Source organism: Zeus faber, assembly GCF_960531495.2.
Source record: "Zeus faber genome assembly, chromosome: 20".
Classification (NCBI taxonomy): Eukaryota; Metazoa; Chordata; class Actinopteri; order Zeiformes; family Zeidae; genus Zeus; species Zeus faber.
This window is the reverse complement of record NC_137207.1, coordinates 19,072,546-19,099,165: the sequence shown is the minus strand read 5'-3', so window position 1 is coordinate 19,099,165 and position 26,620 is coordinate 19,072,546. Positions and strand designations below refer to the sequence as shown.

General features: G+C 48.7%; 4 protein-coding genes across 4 annotated transcripts in view; 3 read left to right on the top strand and 1 right to left on the bottom strand.

The window, feature by feature from the left end:
- The window catches only part of adam12a (ADAM metallopeptidase domain 12a), a 78,112-nt gene extending 73,397 nt beyond the window's left edge, over nt 1-4,715 (top strand). The window contains exons 21-23 of the mRNA XM_080021263.1: nt 773-1,054; nt 4,058-4,227; nt 4,321-4,715. Coding sequence (XP_079877389.1) covers nt 773-1,054; nt 4,058-4,227; nt 4,321-4,390 — 522 coding nt within the window. The 3' untranslated portion in view covers nt 4,391-4,715. The remainder of the gene's footprint in view (nt 1-772; nt 1,055-4,057; nt 4,228-4,320) is intronic.
- A 3,411-nt stretch (nt 4,716-8,126) lies between these two features.
- Nucleotides 8,127-18,260, top strand: dhx32a (DEAH (Asp-Glu-Ala-His) box polypeptide 32a). The gene is made up of 11 exons (XM_080021947.1): nt 8,127-8,693; nt 10,357-10,550; nt 11,932-12,310; nt 13,225-13,464; nt 13,567-13,660; nt 14,799-14,948; nt 15,667-15,858; nt 15,996-16,136; nt 16,572-16,762; nt 16,894-17,084; nt 17,204-18,260. Exons 1-11 carry the CDS (start codon nt 8,427-8,429, stop codon nt 17,400-17,402), a joined length of 2,238 nt encoding a protein of 745 aa, XP_079878073.1. The 5' UTR covers nt 8,127-8,426; the 3' UTR covers nt 17,403-18,260.
- Nucleotides 18,261-18,317: 57 nt separating this feature from the next.
- bccip (BRCA2 and CDKN1A interacting protein) lies at nt 18,318-21,239 on the bottom strand. The gene is made up of 7 exons (XM_080021948.1): nt 21,076-21,239; nt 20,858-20,932; nt 20,287-20,367; nt 20,081-20,170; nt 19,801-19,988; nt 19,056-19,221; nt 18,318-18,588 (listed from the first exon to the last, which is right to left on the bottom strand). The coding sequence occupies exons 1-7, from the start codon at nt 21,202-21,204 to the stop codon at nt 18,418-18,420; spliced, it is 900 nt and encodes a 299-aa protein (XP_079878074.1). The 5' UTR covers nt 21,205-21,239; the 3' UTR covers nt 18,318-18,417.
- A 130-nt stretch (nt 21,240-21,369) lies between these two features.
- On the top strand, nt 21,370-26,355 carry uros (uroporphyrinogen III synthase). The gene is made up of 9 exons (XM_080021949.1): nt 21,370-22,139; nt 22,242-22,325; nt 22,473-22,569; nt 23,126-23,200; nt 25,268-25,342; nt 25,487-25,570; nt 25,716-25,801; nt 25,896-25,994; nt 26,064-26,355. The coding sequence occupies exons 1-9, from the start codon at nt 21,963-21,965 to the stop codon at nt 26,184-26,186; spliced, it is 900 nt and encodes a 299-aa protein (XP_079878075.1). The 5' UTR covers nt 21,370-21,962; the 3' UTR covers nt 26,187-26,355.
- The last annotated feature ends 265 nt before the right edge of the window (nt 26,356-26,620 follow it).

The window sequence follows — 26,620 nt, the reverse complement described above, 5'->3', positions numbered from 1 at the left end:
GGTGCGAGTTTAAGATGCGGCTTTAAGATACGAGTTTAAGATGCGAGTTTAAGATGCGAGTTTAAGATACAAGTTTAAGATGCAAGTTTAAGATACGGGTTTAAGATACGAGTTTAAGATGCGAGTTTAAGGTGCGAGTTTAAGGTGCGAGTTTAAGATGCGGCTTTAAGATACGAGTTTAAGATGCGAGTTTAAGATGCGAGTTTAAGATACAAGTTTAAGATGCAAGTTTAAGATACGGGTTTAAGATACGGGTTTAAGATACGAGTTTAAGATATGGGTTTAAGATACGAGTTTAAGATACAAGTTTAAGGAGGTAGAGCTGGTCATCTAGTAATCTAAAGGTTGCTGGTTCGATCCCAGGCTCCTCCTGCTAGCATGCTGTAGTGTCCCTGAGCAAGACACTTAACCCCTCATTGCTCCTGATGGCTGCGTCCGTCGGTGTTTGAATAATTGTAAGTCGCTTTGGATAAAAGCGTCTGCTAAATGTAATGTAATGTAATGTACGAGTTTAAGATATGGGTTTAAGATATGAGTTTAAGATACGAGTTTAAGATATGGGTTTGAGATGCTGATCCTCTCGAATAGGGAACAGAACCGGCAGAAGCATTTGATTTATGATTCATGAACCTCGGACAGCCCCCGAGGAAGGGAGGAGGGCGGAGGGAGGAGGGGAAGAGGAGGCGAACGTGACATGATGTTTGTGATGGGAAGCAGACACCCCCGGGTGTTTCTTGACTCTGGTGTGTTTCTGCCTCTCGTCTCTCCACAGCCCCCTCCCCGCCTGGGGCCCGAGGCCCTGCTCCCGCAGCCCCCCTACCCGTCGCACAGCCTGCGCAGGCTGCCCCGGTGCCCGCCGGTCCATCTCAGCCACCCGCTCCCTCTGTCGCTCACCCTGTCCCTGACCCCGGTGCCGGGTCCCAGCTCGGGGCCCGGACCCTCTAGGAACCGCCCCGTGCCCCCCGTCCACCGTGCCCCTCCCCCGCACGTCCACGCCTACATACCGCCCGTGGGGGCGTCCTTCCACCATAACTCCTGCAGGATGGCGGCCATGGTGAGTGACCCCCCCCCCCTCCCCCGTCCATCACGTTCACTATTCACATTTTATTTGGTCCCTGTGGACGCTGTAATGTCCCTTGTTGCTACTAGGAACTTTTACTGGGCTCCTCCAGCCCTGAACAACTACACTGGCATATTTGTGTTCGGCGTCGATGGGAATCAGGAGAGATGGCAATTTTGAACACTTCTGGTTAAGACGGATGTTTTCGAAAAAAAAAAATGGTAGTCCTGTGATCAACGTCTTGTTTGATACGGCAAATTCTGGCAGAGAATTTTAAAAAGGGCCACGGTCGTGAGATCACAACAAACTAACAGTCGCGCAGGACCACCATCATGATCAGAAGAACTGGATCTATGACGGTTTGATTGTGCACCAAAACGGTATATGTGCCTTGTATTGGAATGGCTCATGATAGATAATAACGGCTGCTTCTGCCGGCGGACAGCGGTGTTGAGCCAGCGTTTCAAAAAGGCTTTGAATCGATGCTTTGAATGTTTTCGAAAAGTTTGGAACTCGTCATTCCCAGGCATCCTCGTTCACCGTTGTTTCATGCCCCGTGGAAGGAAAAAAAAAAAACGAATGCGTGTGTTGTTGATGGCTGTGCACAGCCGCATAAAACGGTGTTACCGCCGCGGCGAGACCGCAAGACCTGTAATAACCCCTCGACCGCATAAATAATCAACACGGCGCCGGTCTCACGGAGCGCAGGGGCGCCGGAGATGAAAGGCCCGAGTCGGCGTTTGTTTGTTAGTGCGTTATCGCAGGGCGGTAAACTCAGCTGTCGAGAGCGGAGACGGGGTGAAATTCCGGGGGCCGCGGTGCGATTAATCCCTTTAATCCGGTTTGACCCGTCGTCCCCCGTGGACGAGTCGAAAAACCGGGGGGCGGGGTGCGATGAGACGAGAGCAGACGTGAGAGCGAGGGTGAGATCAGGAAAGAGGAGAGAAAACGAGGGACGCGCAAAGAGCGAGGGAGAGAGAGAGAGAGAGAGAGAGAGAGAGAGAGGGAGAGACAAGGAGGGGAGTAATATAATAACGTGCATTCATAATAACAGGCGGAGCGGCGGGGGAGGAAGGGGAATCAAAGTGTGAGCGACGCATTTAGGAGGAGCTTTTTATTCTGAGCCCGAGGTCAACGCCGGGCGCTCTGGCCGCGTCCGCGGCGTCTCGCAAAAGCCCCTCAGACGCCTCGCTCTGATTGGAATTACGTCAAGGATCATAATCCCGGGCCCCTGGCGGGGGAGCGGGTGGTGGGCGTCGGAGCCGCTTATTATTACCGCTCCGCTCCGGTCCCCGGGTCGCAGAAGACACCCCGGGGTCCCTTAATGAGCGTAATAAAACCTGCGACGGCGCGATTTCTCAAGTTAAAGGCCGTGACACGAGGAGGGGCGGCTCCCCGTGACGTACGACTCCGTTATCGCTCCGCTCTGCGACCGTGTCTTTTTTTTTTTTTTTTTTTTTTTTCCGGACCAGGGGGCCGGCGATCATGCGGCGGAAAACGTTCCGCATTCAAAATGCCCTGCGCAACGGAAACCGGCTCCTGTGTCGCAAGATCAAAACCGCGAGGCCGCGCTAAATTCGTCCCCTTTCATCCGCTCCGGCGGAATGGGAGGTCCGCCTTCATCCGAACAGGCTTTTCACGAAAGAACGGGAGGACCCGCGACGGCAGGTTTGCGAGGGGGGACGACTCCCGGACGACGAACCGGAGACAGAAGTCGGTTGGGCTCCGAGTGGTGACCTCTCGCGTGAATCATTTCATTATGCCGGTGGTTTATTTCGGTGAAATGCGAAGCGTCACATTTAATATGAACGTGCAGAAAGCCTCGACCGTCTTTTGCCTTGCACTTTAAATTTACTCTGAATTAATCCGTTTGTAATAACCGACCCGTAAGCGCGGCTGTATGGGTCGGTTCTAGATTGGATGTCAAAAATGCCGGGGGGGGGGCCCGGGAAACGCTGCTTTGGGACGCCGTTTGCGAAGCGGCCGAACGGAAACTTCCGCTCAATGAGAATGGAGTTGAAATCTGGTTCTTCCTGCCAAATGTTTTACATTCAGCATGCAGAACGTCTCCCTCTCAGCTGTTGCTCTTCTAATGCCAGAGTGAGGAAATGGAAGTGATGGCCGCCGGTGTCAGACTCTCCTCCTCTGGTATCTTCAGCGGCGACCTTCTTCTTCTCCGGGGCGGAGGAGCGTCGTCCGTCAGAGCGTGTGACCGCGTTTGTGAGATAGGATCTTTAAAGGAGGAATTTTTTTTTTTTTTTCCCTGGGTTTTTTTTACGGTTAAAAAAGGGAGGGGGGGGGGGGGTTAGGCCTTTTCCGCCGTCGTGAACCTTAATAGGGCGTGCTCTTTTCCTTCGCCTAGTTTGAAGTAACCAGCGTTTGATGGCGTTTCCGTTCGGTTGGACGGAGCTCAAGCCGTCCCTCTTCAAATGCCGGCTCTGCGTTATGAATTAGTGACCCCACGGTGCCGTTTGTCCGGCTTTCTGCATTTTGAATGCAAAGGAGGCGATAATCACTTCATCGTTGGCATAAAGACGGCGCTCTCGGAGGAGTGCTGAGGTTTTTTGGGGGTTTTTGTTTTATCTGACTCTTTTGCATTGGAGATTTTGGAAAAGGAAATGGGTGGTTTTTTTTTTCGGGATTGGGGGAGCCCTGCCACTTGGCTCCTTCCCGCTGGAGATGTTTGAGGAGGCTTCTCTCCAGCCGGCGGAGGAGAGCGGGGAGAGGAGTGTGGGAGAGCAGATGGAGAGCAAGTAGCCGGCATTCGCTGTGACCTCATCCTTACACAGAAGATTAGAACCACATGGCGCCCTCCTCATCACATGTCACCCGGTGTTGCCGCTGCCATGGCGACGGGAGGCTGAGGGCACAACAAGCGGCGCGTGCGGGCTTGTACCGTCGTGGCATGCTGTGACTGCCACCTGGTGGCGTCTGTTACCGACATAAGTGTGGCGTTATTTTTAATTTGATTTTTGATTTTTTTTTTTTTGTCCACAGGAGTTGGAGAAGCCCAGCCCTCCCCAGAAGCCGCTCCCCGCCGACCCCTTGGGAAGGAGCTCTCGTCACGGGCCGAACGAGAGCCGTGGTCAAGCCGCGGCCCAGGGGCCTTCTGCGGCCGCCGTCGCCAATATGCCCAGACCCGCGCGCCCAGTCCCGCGCCCCAACAGGCGAGTCCCAGTTTTTGGCAGGTGCTTTTTGAGCAGAATGCCCAATTTCCCTTTCGGTGGCTCACATTTTCTCGTACCCTTTCCTCCCCCTAGACCTTCTCCCAAGCAGCCTCCGACGCTACCGAAGCCCCGCGTCATCGCCAGCATCAAGTACAGCAGCTGAGAGCCGCCAGGGACGTCGTCGTTTCGCGATAAAAGACATTACAATTTGCACTAAACTTAAAGACGGCCGCCTCCGTGGATTTTTTTTCGGAAAGGGTGAGGGCCTGGACCGCGCCCCCTCGGTGCTCTGTCTCCCGAACGGTGCTATGAGTTACAGCTCAGGTACATGTAAAGTATTTATGTTGTGTATTTATTTCCACGCGGTGCACTGTGCCAGACACTTTGACTTGACGGCAGCGAACTGCAGTTTGGGGTTTTTTTTGTTTTTGTTTTTGTTTTTTTTACTCGTGAGGCTGGCTTTTTAGTCGGCGATCCGTTATTTTCTACACCGGGGGTTTTATTTTTATTTTTAAAAGAGTCGGGGGGGGGGGGGGGACGACAACAACAAAAAAAAAAACGGAGATGAGGCGATAAGAGTCCCCGACTTTGGAATCGGTGCAATTGACATGTGGGGAACGCTGCGTGTGAAGAAAGAAAATGACCTGTAATGAATTGAACCGGGGAGATGACGGTATTCATTTGTTCTCGAGGAACATTAAATGAACCATCAAAGGTACGATGGGTTCGAACGGAGAGAGAGAGCGAGAGAGACAGACGATCGGGAGAAAATGATTTCCCAACGCGTTCCACGTCCGCTCTTCTAGGTAATTGAAATAATTGAACCAGAAAGTTAAAAAAAAAAAAAAAAAAACGTCACATGAACCGTCGCCAGGTCGTAAATTCAGCAGATCCTTTGTAATGTGATTGGAAACACAAAGACTCCTACACTGTTGCACAATTTCCTCGCGCTTCGCCGAGGGAGCCGCTCGGACCTGCCAAGACAACCGGATGAATCCTGTTCTTTTTTCGGCTTAAACCTCGGACTTTGCCGTCTTTTCCTTCGAGGAGGGGACCCCTCCCCTGCCGGCGCGCTCGGCGGAGGGAGGATTCGACGGAGAAGCGGGACCTCGCCGTGGATCGGAAACCACCGAATCCGCTCGAGGGTCTCTGCCGCCTTTAACGCAGCGCCCCCCGCTGGCCGGACGCACGCGGCACACAGCCTCTCGGTGGAATCCTGCAATTGTGACTGGATGAGATTCACCGGATCGTTCGGGGGCGGCTCTAAGGCGCGGGGTCAGAGGATCGGAAAGCGCCCCCGAGTTTGTGTCGGGGACGGCGAGAGACAGCGGGAAGTGATGCGGCGTTCCAGGGAAACTCGGAAAACTGTAATTTGTGTCGGCGGAGTAGTTCAAAACCGCGTTGTACGTGTTAGGGTAAATAATAGTCGATACAAAGGGAACGTTGTTCACCGTTCGCGGTGCGCGCCACCATGTTGCCCCCCACCCCCGCCAACATGTGAATAAGCCAAGCCAAGCCCCCCTCTCAATCAAAGCAGCCTTGAAACGCGCCCGCGATCGTTCCATAAAAAATACGAGCGTGTGTCATATCTTGAATGGGGGCGGTTCACCTGAAAAGGAGATGTATTCCACCTTGTCCATGAGATTATTTGGGGGCGGGGGAAGGGGGGCGACTCAGAACAGAACTGGCAACCATTACACAACGTGGTACCTTTGGTCGGTCGCTCGTGGAGACATGTGTGGCGGTTTCCTAATTTTCCACTTTTTACTCCGGCGCTCTGTCTTTACAATCTCTCTTCATGTCGTGTGGAAAAACATATCACGTGACCTTTGCAAACGGCGATGGATCCTTTTTGTTGTACTTGTTTCCTTTTTGCAATATTCTTATTTTTACTCGATTCGCGCCGGGCGACGTTTCCTTTCAGCAACAGGCCTTGGTTCACGCACGCTGAAAAAAAACACACAGACATCACACGCTGTGTCGTGCCACGTTCTGCGAGTTGTAGCACAGAAATGAAATGTTAACTATTTACGTTACTTTTTGATACTGTATTTTTTTAAACGATGCACTAGTTTTACATGACTTTGTTTACTTTGCTATTGCGGTGCCATGTGCTCGTGTACTAGTCGCCGCTCCAGTGTCGGTGTCCGGTTCCATCTGTACTTTCTCGGCTGTGTTACCGGTCAGCACATTTTCGTGGACAGGGCTTTGTTTTTGTATAATGATTATTTGCTACATCAAATGTTAAAATATATACAGTGTATCCCACATACATAAACACACACACACACACACACACACACACACACACACATATATATATATACAGTATATGTCAATGTCTGTCCATCCCATTACGAACACCTCAGCAGTATCAGTAAAATTCTTTATCAAACACTGAAAGGCTTTGTTTCATTTCACCTCAGGAAAAAGAAAAAAATATTATTCCTCTTTTTTTTTTTCCATTTGTTTGGGGTCGAGAGTGAGTGAGCGCAACGATGCGATCAATAATTTCTCCCTGCAAAAATTTAATGCCGTTATTGATCGATTTGCGAGGATTTTAATTGTCGTTGTCGGCGTTCTACAGGAGGCTGTTATTATCCGAAAGAAAATCAAGGTGTTTCCTTCACGATCGCTCATTCAGCGTCCATGCTTCATCTCGCATTTATTTAACTGTCGTCTCCCAGTGCCATCCCTCCATCCATCGTATTGCATTGTATCGTCGTTTATCTTCCATCCATCCATCATCCATCATCATGTTGTGTTGTATCTTTTATTTTCCGTCCATCCATCATCCATCATCATATTGTAGTGTGTGATCTTATCTTCCATCCATCCACCCAAAGTAGGGCGAACTGCTGCCCCCTGCAGGCCAGTGGAGGGCGGTGCAGCCTAAACGGTGACACCCTCGGCAACTTTCCGTCGGCGCTGCGGGGCTTCGAATGCGGAGAAGACAGCGCCACCCGGCGGCCGGCGGGTGTTGCTGCAGCCGGAGGAGCTGCGGCGATAAATACGCGGCTGTGATCGACGCTTCAACCGCCTCTAAACAAGTTCCAGTGTCTTGTCCGAGGAGAACATGCCCAAAGCTATTTGTTTCAGCGGAAGAAAACGTTCTGAAGGCCGCAGGCAAACAGGCAAAACACGGGGAAATGCAGATGTAATGGGCCAAACAAAAAAGCACCAGTGTGATATAGAATGATATTCTGTATGTCTGTTCTTATGCCAGTTTGTTTATATTCTTCTGTCAATAACTCCAGTTTTTTTTCTGCTTCTACGTCGGGGTTCCCCCCCCCCCCCCGCTAATAATACAAACCTGCCGGTGGCTCTGTTACGTCGGAAGCTTCCGGAGTGACGTCACAATTGCGGCATCGTAGCGTCACGATCACAGAAGAGCTCCTTTTTTCTTCCTTCCTGCAACGTATCCCTGGGTTTCTTGAGAGACGCTTGTAAATCACAGTTATCGTCATTATAGCCATTGATAATAAATATTAAAAAGTATAAATATAAAACGTTATGAACGACAACTGTACCCCCATTGGGGAATACAATTCTGGGAATCGCAGTTTAATTGTAGTGTGAGTAGTATCAAGAAAAGCTAAGAACACTTCAATAATTGTATTAATTTAAAATTATAATATAAAACATATATTTTTTTATAATGTAAAACTTTTTTAATCCCCATTGGGGAATACAATTCAGGGAATTTCATTAATTTATTTCGATTTTAAGATTGATATATGTATTCATATTCATAGTAGTAGTAAGACAAGCTAAGAACACTTTATTAATTCATTGATTTTGAATAATTATGAAATGATACGTGTATGGTTAATAAGATTCCCCGCGCGCGCGGGCCTCGTGGATCAGGGATGAATGAAATATGCAAATCAGGTGCACGTGGGCGGCCACGCAGGGAGCTCGCGCGCAGGCTGCGTCGGAGTCGCCGTCCAAAAAAAAACAAAAAAAACAAAACAAAACAAAACAAAACAAAACAAGCCACGAGTGACGCTCCGCAGCGCGTGGGAGCGGGCACGCCGTCAGGATGGAGGCTTCCGGCCGTTTTTTAGAAATTAGCTGAAATTAAAAAAAAAAAGGTTTGCAGCTCGTTAAGGATTTAATTGAAACAACAACAACAACAACAACAACAACAACAAACTACATTCTCATCTCTTGCCCGCGCGACGGGTGCGCTGCGTGTCATGGCGGAGGAGGAGAGCCATTCGCCGGGGAAGGAGCTCGGCGGCCACCCCGACCCCGCGGCTCCGGCGGACGCGTTCGCGTCGTTCGGGGACGACCTGGAGCTGAACCAGTTCGACGGCCTGCCCTTCTCCTCCAGGTACTACCAGCTCCTGGACGAGCGGAAGGCGCTGCCGGTGTGGCGGGCCCGGCGCCGCGTCGCGGAGGCGCTGGAGGTGGAGCGGCTCGTCTTCGTGTCGGGCGCCGCCGCCACCGGGAAGAGCACGCAGGTGAGAGGGTGGGGTGGGGTGGGGTGGCGGGGCTTGTGTTCTTCACCTTCCAATCAGTCAAAGTCAAGTTTAACAGCTGTTGAAAAGTGTCATGACGGTGGGAGCCGTTGGGGGTGACCCCCGTCCACCAGCCCCCATTCACCTAAACATAGCGCCATGGAACCTGATCGCAGTGGGGTGGGGGGGTGTTATTTTGTATTTAATTTCTGGCCCTGGATCAGCAGCACTGCCTCCGTCTCTCACTCTGTTCCCCGTTTTGTCACATTAAATGTGTTGGGTTGTTTTTTTTGTTTGTTTTATGTGATCACACTGGGAATGGCAGGTTTATCTCTACAGCACGTCCCGTGTTATCCGCAGTGCGTTGACGTAAGGCACGGGCACGGGCCGTTAAACGTCGAGGTATTTTGGAAATCAGGAGCTCGGCGACGGGTTCGGGAACGTCCCGGTGGAAGTGGGGCCGAACTACCTCTCCCCGCCGCCCAACTTGTGTGACTGACTTCTGCGTGGGACCCCATCGCGCTCACGATCCCGATAGAGTCACTGTCGCGTCGCCGCGGCAGTGTTTTTCAACGTGTGTGTGTGTGTGTGTGTGTGTGTGTGTGTGTGTGTGTGTGTGTGTGTGTGTGTGTGTGTGTGTGTGTGTGTGTGGAATCTTTTCAAATTGACCACTTACAATAAAAAATTAAATAATCACAAAAGTGAAACGTGGAAATTGGCTTTTGTTGCGAGATCACAATTGCAAGGCTGCGCTAACTAATTCGTGGAGTCCAGTCCGGCATAGCAGCTCTGTGACTCGGGTTCCACACCGAAGGTGAGGATTGTACGGAGGCCATAACATTGAGCACAGTGACACATCTGCCAGGTTGTTTAGTGTTTAACAGTGTGCCCATGGATTATTTAATTGTAAAAAAAAACAAAAACAATAATAATAAATCTGTGGCGTAAAAAAAAATATTCTTACTAAGTAAGTGAGGTGCTTGAAGTGCTGGAATTGTGTCCTCAGAAATGAGAAGTGCTGGAATACTTTGAAAATAGCAGATTTTGTCCTTGAAAAGTCCTCGAAAGAACCTTGATCATTCAAAACCTGTGCTACCCCCCCCCCCCCCCCCCCCTTATATTTGGATTAATGAAGTCCACATTGAAAATCCGTTTTTTGTTTTGCGTGGAGGCCTCCAAGTTGAAAAGCCGGTGCTTAAAAAAAAAAAAAGTACTTGAATTTTGTTTAGTGTAATGCCCGAATAAACCCTGAGGGAAGGTGGGGGGGGGGGAAACGCTGCGCCATGGTGTTAGTATGGTATTGATATGATGCTTTGCTTCGTTGCTGTTTCTGGCCCCGCAAGTTGTCCAGGCTTCAGCACAAAACCTCAGAGTGGGTTTAATGTGGAAGGGAGGAAGGAAGGAAGGGAGGGAGGGAGGGAGGGAGGGAGGAGGGCGGGGCAGGGTGTGTTCCGCTCCTGCTGCTCAGCCCGGGCTGATCCGCGGAAGCCGCCACATGCTGCCCAGGCAAATTCTGCATGATGAGCGATAACGCCTGAGGATATCCCCGTCACTGTTTACCACGCTGCTTGTTTGCGCCGCGCTGTCACTGACGCAAACGGCGGCCGGGCGGCTCACCCCGCTCCCTGGGTCCCGTCCCCCTCCTCCTTCTATTTGCCCTTTTAAGATCCCCCAGTGGTGCGCGGAGTTCTGCCTCTCCGTCCAGTACCGGCACGGCATGGTGGCGTGCACGCAGACCCACCAGCAGCAGGCCGTGGAGCTCGCCCTGCGGGTGGCCGACGAGATGGACGTCAACATCGGCCACGAGGTGGGATACGCCATTCCACTGAAGAGCTGCTGCTCCTCAGACACCGTGCTGAGGTTAGCAGAACGACGGCAACAACCCCCCCCCCCCCTCCCCCGTCCCGCCTGTTCCCCCACGTGCCTTTGAACCGCGGTGACGTTACCCGCGGCAACAGACGTCGTCAGCAGAATCGGAGCTTTGTGTCCTTGGTGCAATAATTCACCACATTTAACTTTTCCCACTCGCATCGTGATGCATCTGCTGATCCCGATCACAAAGAAGTGTGTGTGTGTGTGTGTGTGTGTGTGTGTGTGCGCGTGTGCGCGCGTGCGCGCGCGCGTGCGCGTGCGTGCGCGCGCGCTTTTATCAATGTAGTGGCACCTTCCCCACTTTTCAACTCCAGAGTGGTTCATTTCAGCCCCGAGTCACATATGTTCCCATATATATATATTTTTTTTTCTTCCCCTGTCAGCCTATATCCTGTCCTTTAAGACGGTTGTTCTCAACACGGGGTCCTTCTAGAGATTCCAGGCACAATTATTACAAGTTAAACTTCACCATTGAGTCACTCAGGGCGCTCACATGCACTTAATACACAGATTAAGCTCAATATCCGGGTTCAGATAATAATGCATTTAAGGTGTTTCCACGCATTTGGAATAATGCGATCACCGAAAAACCAGCGTTTACGCGGTGAGTGGCGTCATCGGGTTATCGACAGGAAATACCTGCTCGACCGTCGGGGAAAACCCCTCGTCTACGATCCTCTCTGACACTCCAAATATCTCACTATGCTTAGCTCATCAAGCTCAACACAAAAACGGTCTAATTTTCCGGCCAAAAGTGCGCATGTTTCTACGGGCGGTTGCCATTAGTGTCGACGTCTATCTGCCCGAACAACTCCTTCCGGGTCAAGTCCATGCGGTGGACTCGCCGGGCTTTATTGGCACGTGCGCCGTTTGGATAAGCTGTTCATAACCCGGGTTAAGGTGGGGAAAATAGGTCTGATAATCGGGTCGTGCTTACGCCTGTTTCGACATGACGGTTGCAATCCTTAACCCGATTGTGATGGGCTTATTCAAGTGCATGTAAACGCCACGATTGAAAAGGCGTTCGCCCCCTTGGAGAATGTATAGGAATGACTGTTTTGATCGTTTCAAAACAGTCATTAGTGACATAACAGTGACCGTTATTGTCTTTACTATAGTATATACTATAAAGTATGGAAGTTTGGGCTAAATCGTATCTGACAATAAAAATCCTCTCAGATTGGGGTCCCGGACACTAAATCTTATAAAATGGGGGTTCCGTGGGCTAATGCGTAATCACAGCTTCCTCTATATGGAAAAGGTTGCGAAGACTTTAAATGCTGCCATTATAAGCTTGACACCGCACCGCGGCGTCTTCATTGAGAAGACCCTCAGAACGTCCACCGTTAACCCTTCCGCGGCCACGCAGGTACTGCACGGACGACATGCTGCTGAGGGACATGCTGTCGGACCCCCTGCTGGAGCGCTACGGGGCCGTGGTCATCGACCGGGCCCACGAGCGGACGGTGAGCACGGACGTCCTCCTGGGCCTCCTCAAGGACCTCCTGCTCCAGCGGCCCGAGCTGCGGGTGGTGGTCCTCGCCGACCCCCCCGCCGTGGGCAAGCTGCGGCGCCACTTTGGCGGCGCCGGGGCGGTCGTGGCGCTGGAGACGGCGCCCGGCCCCGCCGAGTCGGTCCACAGCGACGCCGGCCACCAGGACTACTTCTACTCGGCGCTGAGGCTGGTGCTGGAGATCCACCGCACCAGGGAGGACGGGGACATCGCCGTGTTCCTGGCCTCGGCTCAGGTGAGGGGAGTGCAGGGGTTAATTTTTTCGCTTTGGCTCCCCGGTCCTGTGTTCCCATCACACAAAGCCTCTCCCCCACCGCCACCGCTTTTTAGTTTTTACTTTGTTGCGTTAGTCAGCGCTTTGTTGTTGGGGTGACGGCGGAAGTGTTGTTTTATTTTTTTTTGTTGTTGTTTTTTCGTGCTGCCGCTCTTCTTTCTGTTGCCTGACAATGAGGCGCGCAGGAAGCTTGCAAGCGCTGCTTGTTCAGCCTTTTTGTTTTATCTATTATGCCGAAAATGATGGCTATTAAGTGTTTGAAATACCTTGAAAGTGGAACAAACAGTGGCCTCTGCTTTCCACTGGTGTTGTACATGTAGATTTCATTTAAGAACATAAACTACATAAATACTATTAAAGTACCCGTTATGTCTTTTGTTACTGAAAGAGAAGACACATTTTCACAAGTGCATGCATCTGTTTGTTTGTCAATCTACCAATTATATTATTTATATATAATGTATCTACCAATTGGATCGACCGTGACCATTTGGTCGTATCATATACGTCCAAATTCAAGAGAAATCGTAAGCCAAATGTAAGAATCTTTGTTAGGAATAAAATGTGAATTTGTTGTGTTTCCATCAGTTGGGTTCAGGCAAATTAACCATCTATCCAAATTCAGAAATGTTTATTTTTCTTAAGGTGGGAGGTATAATATGAAAGTATAAAAAAAATTATAATTATACGACAGTTTGTCGTCAAAACTCCGACGGCCCTAGTACCAATATGTTGACGAAATCGTCCTTCCCAGTAGGTAAAATTTAACAGATAATGAATGGATGGATGGACAGCGACGAGGAGGAAATAATTTAGGGCAAACCTTTAAATTACCTTGACTTAATGCTTTTTGAATATTCGTGCCGTCTTCGCAGGAAGTAGTGTACGCGCAGAGCATCCTCCAGAGAGAGGGCACCCGGCTCGGGGCCGAGCTGGGCCGCATGGTCCCCGTGGTCGTGTGTCCTGGGCAGGGAGGAGCTCCGCCCGTCCTGGACCAGCAGGCAGGACCCAGAGGGTCCAGGAGGGTCTTCCTGTCGACCCAGCAGGGGGAGGACTTGCTGTGGGCCACCGACTCGATCAACTTTGTCATCGACACGGGAGTGGAGAAACGTCTGGTGAGTTTGATGAACAAACAATGCAATGAACTTCAATTGCCGGCCGTTGAACCAGTGTTTTGATGTTCTGAGATCAAGGAATGTTCGGAATTTTTTTTCCAGGTCTACAGTCCAAGAATCAGGGCGAACTCTGAGGAGCTGCGCCCAATTAGTCGATGCAGGGCCAACTTGAGGAAGCAGCTCTGTAAACCAACAGGTATATTCATTCACATGGCATCAAGAAAATGTGTAGCTGCAGGCAGCAATACACAGTTTACAGTCCAGTTTATTTGTTTGAGGTGCGTGTTCGTTTTGTTGGTTTCTGTGAAATGCATCACAATTTACTAAACTTACAAATATCAAATATCGTTGAGTTACATCCATAGTAATTTTTTTTTCGAATATTGTGACTGACCTTGAGTCAGACTACTACAGTCGACTACTATCGAATACGATAGTAGTCAAACTTAATAATGAATAATAATAATTTTTAGTAATTTTAGTGGTGACTTTTATCCTTGAATTACATTTTCAATAAGTTGCGTTTTACATGAAGTACAAAAAACGTTGTGGTATTTCTGTGAGTAATTACCATTACACAGCTTTTATATTTTCCAACATCTCGCTGGATCTTGAACACATCACTCGCACATTTCAGTGGACTTGCCTCGATGTGGTCACAAGTTTTTGTGGACTCCTTTTTTGCGTATTTTTCATTAATCCGGCAAAGTAATGAGGACCATGGAGATAAAATAACAATCAAACAGCTCCATAGACATATACCAGGTAAGAAAGTACATCAATATACAGGTTAACACACAGTTTGTAATGTCGAACCACTGCAGCGCGACAGTCTCCACTGGACACAGTCCAATGGACATTCTGAATCAGAAGCTGCATATTTGCAGTAAATAGAATGATGACATCATAAAGTGTTTTCCTTTAAATCTCATCTCGTTCATTTTATTTACGAACAATGACGTCAGTCTTGTAGGACCAGCTGAATATTTGGTGTCAAAGTTGTTCAGTTTTTCACTTATTTCTGCTCAGTATGTGGATCGATTTGAATGACACTTCAACCACAAGGTTTTTGTGACATACCGGTTCAAACAAGACGGCTTCTGCCGTTGTTGTGTTTCAGACAGTTTAAGATTTCAAATTCAGAGAATTTTCCCGTAACAATATCAACAGGGGATCCGGGGAATACGGGCTGGATACCTTTCAATTGGCTGGCCTTGTAAGATTCAAATGGTCTTGAAAAAAACACTGTTCTCTTCTTTGGGCTACTGAAGGTCTGAATCTAGAACTCACGATTTTCTGAGTGAATTGCTTTATTTCTTTCGTTTCCTTTTCAGGTAAATGCTTCTGTTTGTACCCAGAAGCCAAGCAGCTTCCTGCAGAAAACTCGCCGCAGATCCTGGAGTCCAACCTCACCTCCACCGTGCTCTTCCTGAAGAGGATGGAGATCGCCGGGCTAGGACACTGCGACTTCATTGACCGGCCAGGTCAGCGGTTAAGCTCCCGCACTGTTTGGTCCAGGCAGGAAGGGATTAGGAATTGGGAATCGTTGGGGGGGGGCGAATTTGGGAATCTAGTCTAATCCAGGTTAATTGGCAGCCGTGGACTGAATCCCAGCGCAGTTCCCGAACACAGAGACGGTCACAGTGCTGCATGCTGGGAGGAGCCCCGCGCCTCACCCGCCGCAGATGGAACACGGTGTCCGGCGTCGGGTTCATGCTGTTTGGGTCCAGTCAGCCGTGCTTTAGCCGATGTGACGGGAGCCCCGCCGCACGAGCCACGGGCCATTGTCTGTGCTCCGCCCGCTGCAGACGGAGCAGGGAACGGGGAGCGAGGGAGGTCCGGCTCATTAGAGATCACACAATGAACGTGGACAGGGCAGCGCCAGCACGGCACAATGAAGCCCCGACTCCACCTTATTCACGCTGATACTTCATTCAGCTTTTGTCGTCACTTGGGAGTTTTTTGAGGACGAAAGATCTTGAAGAACCGTGCAAATATTTTGCACGGTTCTTCAAGATCTTTCGGACTGAACTCTATGAATGTTGAACGCAATGACAAGCTGTCACTTGCAAATACAATGAACCACAATTGAATCATTTAGAGTGTATATATATCTAAATATATGTTGTACCTTATTTGTAATTACGGTCTGCTATTTCATAAATTCAAGTGACAATTAAATGCACATGTTCATGCGTCCAGATCCGGAGGGTCTGATGCAGGCCCTGGAGGAGCTGGACTACCTCGCCGCCCTGGACAACGACGGCAACTTGTCCGAGATCGGAATCATCATCTCGGAGTTCCCCCTGGACGCCCAGATGGCCAAAGCTCTGCTCGCCTCCTGCGAGTTTGACTGCGTGAGCGAGATGCTGACCGTCGCGGCGATGCTGTCAGGTACCCAATCGGGCACTTCTTTAGCCAGAACCACAGGTTTTTCGGTTCTTCGGACACGGACCGGACGTCCATTCGGCGAGGCCGCTCCTTCCTGTCAGCGTGGTGACCCCGGCGACGCCGCGTCTTTTGTCTTGCAGCGCCGAGCTGCTTCCTGGAGCCCCCTGCTGGCAGGGTGCACGAGGCCCTGCAGTGTCACAGGAAGTTCCAGCACCCCGAGGGAGACCACTTCACCCTCGTCAAGATCTACAACGCCTTCAAGCAAAGCCAAAGAGAGCCGTGTAGGTGGAAACCGTGCATGGAACGTTTCAGAGCTATGCTACTTTATCACAGGAATAGCAAATTTGAGATGTGGGTCAAGATTGTAGTGCTAAAGCGCTTGACAGGCAAAAGTATCCACTTCATATGTCATGTAGTTCCTGAACTACTGTTGGACCCCTTCACTCAACCCCTGAAGAACGATGGGTCTGCCGCCCCCTAGGGGTCCATGGAGGAAAAGCAGGGCCTCTGCAGCAAAATTAAGATTGTTTTGTGTATAATGATGTATATATGTATGGTGTTGGTATACAGTCTTTAACAGGGTTAGAAATATTGAAATTCTTTAGAATGTATTACCTGAACTATAGTCGTTCTTTGGTATAATTGTGACCCCAGAGTTTATTTTTAATTATTTTGTCGTGTGTGTGTTTTTTATTTTATTTTGTTTTTTCTCCCAGACTTCAGCGTGGAAAAATGGTGTCAAGACTATTTCCTCAACCACGCATCCTTGAAGACGGCTGAAGCCACCCGGTCGGAGCTGACCGACATCCTGAAGAGGATCGAGCTTCCCATCTCCGAGGCCTCGTTCGGCACCAAGACCAACACCCTGAACATCAAGAGGGCGCTGCTCGCCGGGTTCTTCATGCAGGCATGTGAAATCATGTTACAAATGAAAAAATAAAAATATTTTTTTAAATAAAGGCTATTGAGTTGGAATATTTTCGCTGAAATCCATACAATTTAAACGGAGGAAGCTCTTCTGTTTTCCTCCATTTCCAGATTGCTCGAGACGTGGACGGTTCGGGCAATTACTTCATGCTGACGCACAAGCACATGGCCCAGGTTCACCCGTTCTCCAGTTACGGGACCAACTCGCACAAGCTGGGGCTTCCCGAGTGGGTGGTGTTCCACGAGTACACCCTGTCCGACAACAACTGCATCAGAACCGTCTGCGAAATCTCTCCGACTGTGTAAGTGTTTGTGTGCAGTGGCGGACAATACGCTTTCTTTCTTTCTTTTTAAAGATGGAGATGTCACCGAGGCCAGACAAGGGTCAGACAAAGGACTTGTGTTTTCCCCTCATCCCTAGGTTCATCCAAATGGCGCCGCAGTACTTCTTCTACAACCTGCCGGCCAGCGAGAGCAAGGACATCCTGCAGAACATCCTGGACGCGGACGGACCCGGGGGCCGTAAAACCAATAGCAAAAAGGCGCCGCCGATCAACGGCGACGGCGCAGGGGACAGTGCCGTGGCCGTGCAGTCCTACGACAGATGCACCGTGCAATGACCCGGGAGGAAAAAGGGCCTGGGTGTCATTCATCGGTAATCAGGTGTCTGTCTGTTCTCGCTGCGTAGGACCTGCCGCGTCCCCTTGTTTTCCCATTTACCACCAACCACAGGAAAATGAGGAGGATCTGCCACCTCCTGGAAGCCAACGTCTCTGGCCGTGGAGCGTGTTGGGTCTCCATTTTAAAGAACAGTTAAATCGCCGTTATGTGTGGGAGAGGAGGCGCGGATTTAGACACCGCGAAGTCGGCTCATCTGGTGAAAAGATTCACCCACAAAACTTTTTTTTTGGAACTTGTCATTAGCTGGTGTGGCGGCTGTTTAGGCGAAACGAACGAACGTGGACAGTGCGGGTGAATTTTGTGTTTGAAGATCACGCTCAGTGTTCAGAAAATGTCTTGCCAACTTACAGAACTCTTTCCAAAAAAGGCACCGTTAAAAACCTCAGGAGGTCCGAATTTGTGCGCGCTGAATTTCGAGGGTCAAATTTATTTCGAAAGAAAAAAACGAGTCGTGTAGAGACGAGGTCTGTGAACTCATCCACAGTGAAGCTGGATACGGACTCCCCCGCTTTCACGCAGTTTTTACAAAACGGTCGCTGTCTCGGTCCAATTCCATCACGAGGGACAGGAAATGAGCTGCTGCTCTCTCTCATCTTGTTTATTGTGTTGTATAGATACAGCGCTAAGCAGGAAACACTCCGAATGCGCTGGTAAGTGCGAGCGAAGAAATGTGACTTTGTTTACAATTGTAATTAAAATTGTAAATTTTTTTTTTTTTTGTCAAATGGGAAAGAAAGTATTGATATACTCGTCTGTCCCTGCGTTGATCTCAATAAAAAAATAATAATAATAACACACCCAAGAAAATGAATTCTTAAACCATTAATGCAAATACAATTCAATAGTTAAAATAGTTGTACTGTATACTTTACTGAGAAAAAAGAAAAAAGTCTTTATTGATGTGTGTTTGTTCCCTGCAGTCAGCTGGCCCCGGGGTGTGTATATTCGGGGTTTTCACACAGTCAGGTATTCCTTGAGCTTCTCCATGACGGAGGGTATTCTGTCGGCCGGGATCAGCATCACCGTCCGGAGCGGTTTCATGGGCACATCGTCGAAGGACCAGCGGCCGCTCAGAACCGAGTCTGCCTCCTCCTGCACCGAGTAGTTGAACTTCACCGTGGCTTGCTGGGAGGAGGAGGAAAACCGGTGATGCCACAGTGTTTAGGGTGAAAGGTGTAGTTCAGATGAATAATAGCATTAAAAACAAAAAATCTTTGGGCTATGACATCACATTCCATAGGGACTTAACCCAACACAGTGAATTTTGAGACCGCGATGCCAGATTTTGTTGATATTTGAGGAGTGGGGGAAAAAAAATCTACAATCCAGTGGAGAAGTTCAGATGTAATTTGAGATCCCAAAAGTAAAAAATATATTCTGTAATGTATTTTTTTTTTTTCCTTCTATAAATTTTGAAGAATAAAAGTACACTGGGAGCCAAGCAGCAAATACAGTAGAGGGGCTTAATTCAGGGTTGCCAGATCTGCCACTTTCATGCCTTGTTACAATGACGCCATCACAGATACTGGTCACGTTCTTTCGTAATCCCGCAAAAAATATATATATATTTCTGGCTCGCAACATATTTGTACCTCGTAGAAGAACTCCTCCTCGGCGTTGACGAACAACAGCTCGTCCTTGGGCGCTCCCCGGGCCGAGACGCTCTTGGCGGCCTCCCTGCACGTCTTACTGATCATCAGGCAGAAGTGACACTTCCCGCTCGGCTTGTTCGTCCTCTGCGCTTCCGCCATTTCCTCCCTGTGAGCGCACAATGGGATTCGAGGAGGTTTCATATATTGAGAGCATTTGTTTGTTATTCATTCAGTTTTAGGTTTATTGTTAATCTTTAGGTTTCATTTAATTGTCATTTTTTTAGGTTTATTTTGGATGGGGAATTTCTCTCTCCTGGTTAGTCGTTTGGTTTATCGTGTATCACCAAGTTTATCGGTTATGTTTTCATTAAATGTATTGTTTATCATTAGAATTACTGTGTATTGGCATTTTTTGTTTGTTTTACTGGTTTATCGTCTATTGAATATTAGCATTTTTCATTCATTTGTTCTAGCTTGTTACTCTTAATGTTTATTGTATATTGCAAGTTTTTCACCTAATTCTTAGGTTCGTTGCATATTGCCATTTTGTTTCTATTCTAATTAATCACTTTGTTATTACCCATTATTTGTTGTGAGCCACTACGACACTGCAATGTTTTTTCCGGGATGAATATAGTATCTATCTAATCAGTATGCGTCCCTCCTAATGCCAAACATAAGAGGAGGCTGTAGGGATTCTATGAGAAACACATGGAGGGTATAAGGTCCAATGTGAAGCTCTTACTGGAGCTGCGTGTGGAGCGGCAGGGCGATCTGCGGGGGAACGTTGATGAAGCGCTCGCTCAGCAGGAAGCCCACCGGCTTGCTGGTGTCGTTCAGGATCTGCTCCAGCTGCTCGGCGACGCTGTGCGGGCAGCTCTTCTCGCACTGATCCATGATCAGCTCCTTCACCTCCTCCACACACTGGACTCCCTGCCATCGGCACCAGACGCAGACAGACGCTGGGTTAAGCCTCAAATACGCCCGGAGAGAACCGAGTCAAGATTCGATTTTACGGCCTCCACCTTTCTCTCCGTGAGGTTGAGCATACTGATGAAGCCAAACACTTCATCCAGGTCCTCCTCGCCGTCGCTGTCCTCCGGCACCTCCGCTTGCTGGGCACAAAAACGACACGACAAACCTTCCAGTTGAGGGACGGTTTTCAATGCTCGAGCTGCTGAGAAATGTCCTTTTTGGGCTTGCCTCCTCCTCCTCCTTGAAGCCTCCTTACCCTGATGACGCTTCCCACATGATTCTGTTGAATGATGACGTCCGTCATCTCCGATGTGTTGACGTGAGCCTTCAGGAAGAGCTGTGGTAAAACAATATGTAGAAAATACCCCGGTGTGAAATGGAAATCATAAAATAACCTCCATCAATTATTTGGTATTAATAATAATAATAAGAACAACCAACATTTTTATTGGAGGCACAACAGAAATGTAAAGCTTATTTATTTTGTTTAAAAAAATAAAATAAAAAATTAAAATAAAAAACATCCACCCACCCCCTGTTAGCTTTATATGTAGACAGATGAGTGGCAGCACCTCACATCCATACAATAGGTAATAATAAAGTGATGACAATAAAAAATGGAAACTAAAATGACATTGAACATACCATAAATTAAATACCCCAAAGAACAATAATTTGCTAGTATGGTACGCAGTCGTTTTAAAATAAATAATAATCCATTAAAAAATAATACTAATAAATGAGGAAAGGGAGTAGAGAGTAGAGCCGTAGAGGAATAGAGTTGCGATAATTAACTTTTGAAATAACAACCGCCGCCTCTGCTGTACCTGCTGCAAAAGTTTCTTTATCCCGTTGAAGTCGTTATGTGAGATTGCGTGCGCTTCAAAGTCGACGATGACCTCCTGAGCGGGACAATAACGACACAGAAAGAAGATGAAAATAACAACAACGACGTCCTCCCTCCTTGTGTCGGGTTAGCCGGCTAGCGTCGCTTCATTTGAGCCACCCGCAGAGTCCAAACGCGGCGCGTTTATCCCCAAATTACCTCGTTGATCTCTCCCTCCGAGGCGCCGCTGTCCTCCCCGGAGCCCCCCTCGTCCTCCCCGGAGCTGTCCTCGCTTTCCTCGGGGTTCGTTCCCGAGCCCACGGCGCGCTTCTTAGCCGACGACGCCATGTCGCAAACGCGAACCCCACGTGTACCAGAGAGCGAACCCGGGGAGGGGGGGGCGGGGCGAGGGGGGTTAAAGGCCACAGTCACACGCGAGGAGGAGGAGGAGGAGGAGGAGGAAGGGGGGGGGAAACTGGAACACGGCGTCGGCCATTTTGGCGCCAAGCGCGTATTGTTGCGGAGCCGACGGTGGAGCCGGCGGAGCCAAAATGGCCGCCGGTTTCCAGACAACAAGGAATATACCATTCAGACGTGGCGGCGGTCCGTGCGGGAGAGCTGTTCCCGTGCTGTGCACCGGGGAACGTTGAAGAGCCGCGTGTATACGGATACAATTGAATAGACGACACTCCCCCCACACCCCGTCGTCTCGGGGTTGATATGTTTCGCGGTCCTTTCTTTGATGGGAGTTGGAAATAGGGCGTTCTGCGATGCGCCCCCGTACCGAGCCCTAGTTGCCCGGCCGCCATGCAGTCGGCTGGCGGGGCGGCGCAAGTCGCGGCGTTCACCGGAACAGTCGCGTAGTCTGGTCGCGCCGACAGCGACGCGGTCAACCCCTCTCAGTAAACGTTGCCTGCAAACCACGCTCTACCCGCCGCGGGCGGCCGGCCAACGGTTGTTTGACTCTGCGGGGTCTAGATAAACACAACTCGGGCCTTTCTAATGCGACACAGCGTGAAACGGCCTGTTATCGGTCCGTGACAGCTGTTGGGTGTTGCCGCGGCCCCCGGCGCCTTCACGCCCGCCGCCGCCCCCGGTGCGCCCGCATGCCTCCGCACACGCTGCCCGTCTCCCGTTCAGTCGCTTCGGGGTTGCCTTCATGCCCCGTCCCCTTCACCTCAACCCCGTCTCCGTTCCCCCCTCCCCCCGCAGAGGTCAACATGCGAGTGCTGCTGCTGAAAGAGCCCAGGGAGGCGGATCCGGGCCCCGACCCATACGCCAGGGTAGGGCGGCTCGCTTCGGATATGAACCCCCGGCTCGGCACGTTCACCGAAACCGCGCGTTGACGGTGTTTTTTGGTTTTTTTTTTGTCGTTTGTCCCGCAGGAGCTGGCGTCACGTGGGTGCGAAGCGACGTCCATCCCGGCGCTGTCCTTTCAATTCGTCTCGTTGAACAGCCTGTCGGATAAAGTACGCTCTCCGTCCGCAGGGTCGACCTCGTCGTGGTCTGTTGCGTGTTGGTTTGGTTTTTCTTACCTTCCTGGTTCACTGTCATTAACTGCTTGTGTTTGTTTTTTTTTGTTGTTTTTGTCCTTTTATCTCTGCGTTTCACGTCAGCTCTTCCAACCGGATAAACACGGGGGACTCGTGTTCACCAGCCCGAGAGCGGTGGGCGCCGTGCGGATGTGTCTGGAGGCAGAGGGGCGAGGGGAAGGTGAATACACGCTGGAATCATAATGAAAACAAAGTGCCACCACAGAGGCCACGCATAGTTCAAGTTCAAGAGATTATTTGTCACATACATATACATACGGTCATACATATATGCAGTGAAATGTCATGACACCCGGTGATTACGCACAATAAGCTCTATAAATACTAAAAAATACCAAAATGTGCGTAATCCCCCTCATAAAAAGGATATAAAATCCAAGTTGGAGCCTTCATGGTTTCAAGTGAGGTGAAAACATCTGTTGTTTTCAGTTGCCTTGTGTTATTGTCTCTGGCCATTGCTATTAAAAATTGTTTATGGGCAATTGTGCCATTTATGCCAACCGGATTTCAATTGAAATACGTAAAAAAAACAACAACTGGGATTTCAGTGTTTCACTCCGCGAAACACTATTAAAGTTATTGTCAAAATGTTAAATCCGCACTTAAATAGCTGAACGTGCCTCGGAGAGACATTCCAAGAAGCAATCTGTCTTTCTTCATCTGCTCTCTGTGTTCTGAGTGACACAAGTTATTTATTTGTTTATTATCTGCTTCAGAATGGAGCAGTTTGATAAAGGACAAGTGGAACGCCAAGTCCATCTATGTGGTTGGGAAAGCAACTGCAGCTTTGGGTGAGTTTTTGATGCAGCTGAAAACGTTCAGAAAATATCCATTTATACGGTGTCCTTCATTTGTAGACTGTAGTGTTGCTGCTGTTGGTACTGTTATATACACCCTTCTCACAGGTGAAGGAAAACTCAAGTCATCCCCGGTGACTATCATCCCAATGTTTTTGAATTGATAGAGTATTCAAGATTCAAAGGGGTTTACAGTATTTGTCACATACATATACATACGGTCACACATATATGCGTTGAGTATGAAGAGTCGTGGTCGACCGATTGATAGGGTCGAGATTTGCGCATTTCGAGAAAATCAGCATCTGCAGGCGAGTGTTAAATATCATTGTTTCTATAAATATAGATTCTGAGTATTTGAAACGGTTTCAATACTCATTTTCCGCACTATCGATAGGCCGGTACAGCGAGTCACAGCCCCCCTGCGGTGCCCACACAGCCCCGCCTCCTCTCACTCAGCCGCTGCCTTTACTGTCTCACTCATTTTCATTCATTTCACCCTAAAAACTGGATTTTTTTTTTGTGTAAATACTTTACTCGTAAATAATAAATCCTACACTTCTGTAACTAGGAGACTAACTCTAACCCAGACTTTAATATGACACATTTTATTTCTATTTATTCTTTTATAATTTATTTATTTTTCATTCATAACTTTTTTTTTTATAACAATGGTCGGTTTTTGGATTACACGTGGACATTTATTTAGTTGATAACTTTTTTTTAATTTAAAATAAGTGCACTGCAGAGACAATGCAGACAAGAACATTAGTGTTAAATCAATGTTCATTAGGTTCAACTATTTAGCATCTAATTTTTCTTATTATTAAATTGTTGTATTTTATCAGATGAAAAAACAAACCATGATATCGGCATTGCCGGGCGGCCATCAGCCACCCTACTCTCTAAATATCGGCATGGGCCATTGAAAAACCCATATTGGTAGAACACAGATCCCGTTTTCACACCAAAATTTGCGGGTTGACCTGGGTAGGCAATGGACACCTTTCCCATCGGCAGGAGAAATGCCGTTTTTTTCTGGAGCATCATGTTCGATGTCACGAACACGCCGGAAAAGGGGCGTGTTATGGTTCCAGTGTGATGGGGAACAAAGCAGTAGAGGAGACAGCAACTCAACCAAACAACAACATAAAACTGTCAAACTTGAAAAAAAGTATTTTGAGCCGTTCAAAAGGCTCATCATTCATGAACGACACACTACAATGGAAACAGCATGGAGCACCGGCGCACCCACGCACGGATAGGCCATGCTGGATACGCCATGGTGGATAGGCCATGCTGCTGCACGCACCGGTCCTTCGGCGCTGAGGAGCGGGGGGGTTCTCGGCTGCGCTCCCCACGGTGCGATCCCCGCACTCACAACATTTCATGGTCCCCCATACGGGAAAAAAGTCAATAACTTCATTTTTTGGATTCTAAAAGGGATATGAAATGGTGGAATTATAGATGGATAGTCCTGTCTGTTTATCCGTCCTGTCTATTTATCTTAACATCGCGCATGTAAAGCGGTCAGAATGAGCCGTCGACCCGGGTGTCCTGGTCACATCAGAGCCGATTGGATTAAAAACCCGGGTCTATTGCCGGGTCGTTTGACCCGGACCTGAGACCCGGGTTTTTCCTTTACCACTATTAACAAATGCCGCATGTAGCGTGTGTCACTGGGTTTTTGGTGCAGTGGTAAAGGGGTAGGATTAAGAGAATAGCGCCAACCGACTGCCAAGCACCAAGCTGCACTCTGTAGTACGTTGGGGAAATGCCCTCAAATTGATAGCAATCATTCCCAATGATGGAAGAAATAAGGTTTAGGTTAAAAAATACCACAATTTTGCTTGAAGTGTGACAACTTAGCCTGATTGTTGCCATGTGTTAACAAATTGACTTTGCCTTAATCCGTTTGTGCTGCTCGAGAAAATGACTTCCTAGAAGCAGGCCCAATCAAATACAGTCCTGTGTTCCATAAACATCACCTTGTTATAAACATACGATGCAGGTATTGATTGTTCTAACCCTTGTTATATGTGCTGTGTTTGCCTCGTGCAGTACGAGATCTGGGTCTGAATCCTTTGGGCGAGGACACCGGCACAGCAGATGCCCTATCACGCCTTATACTTGAACGTACGGACGAGGACTTCAGATTTTGCAAATATAGTACACACACACACACACACACACACACACACACACACACACTCATTCACACAGGGAGGCTGTTATCGGCTCAGTAACTAATATGACCTCAAAAATCCATTATCACCGTAGGAGAGGACACAAATATTTTACCGCTTTTCTTCCCCTGTGGATCCATCAAGAGAGAGGTCTTGCCCACGGCGTTAAGGGAGCACGGTAAAGCCTGTTCCTCTTCTCTGTGTGCCTGACGATCCAAATTCAAGGTGGAAAAAAAAAAAAAAATCCCCAGCGGGGCACCGCTAATTATAAGATACTAATTGTGCTAACTTTATCACCGCCGGGACACCTTTCTTGTTTCCAGGAGTGCCCCTGGAGACGCTGACTGTCTATCAAACAGCCCAACACCCAGACCTGGAGAAGAAGCTGACAAGCTATTTCATGGAGCAGGTAATTCCCAAGTTCTTCTTCAACTTAACAGAGAGGAGGACTTACTGGGCGAGCGTGTGCACAGATAACAGATTTTGTGTGTGTGTGTGTCCAGGGCACTCCAGCCAGCATAGCGTTCTTCAGCCCGTCGGGAGTGAAGTTCTGCCTGGAGACAGTGCGAAGGCTCTCCGCTGAGCGTCTGACTCGGATTAAGGTGCCGGTTAGGGTTTAAAAAAAAAACGCCCGTAATATTGTTGTCGTTCTTATTGCCGTTCTTTTCCAGTTTGCAGCTATAGGTCCTACTACAGCGGAGGCCATGACGGTGGAAGGCCTCTGCGTCAGCTGTTGTGCAGAGAAACCAACGGCCGGTCACCTGGCGGCCGCCATCGCCGAGGCCCTGCAGTGACAAGTCACCGTGTCCCTCCACTCTGGGGGTTATTTATTGGGTCTATTTTTTTTCCCCCTCATTGTCATTCATTTAAGAGTTTATAATTTTCATGTTGATGTATTTACAAGAAACCATGTACGTTTTGCACTATGTTGATTTTGTTTCATAAATGGTCGATATTAGGTGAGCTAGGTGAGTCAAAGTGCTTTTTGTTTCGCTGTTTATGCAAGAATTGCTTTGGCAATGAAATCTGAAATTCCCTCCTTAAAAATAAAAATGTCAATCAGGCCGTTGATAGTGAATTGGTCATTGTGTTAAAAAAAGAAACAAAAAAAAACCCCACAAGTGTCAGAACAGTACAGTCTGTTTAAAAGGGGTGTCAGTAGGGCAGGGAGGATATGTTGGTACACTGTCATATCGATATCGCGTTCGTAATGATTGTTTCTCAGCTA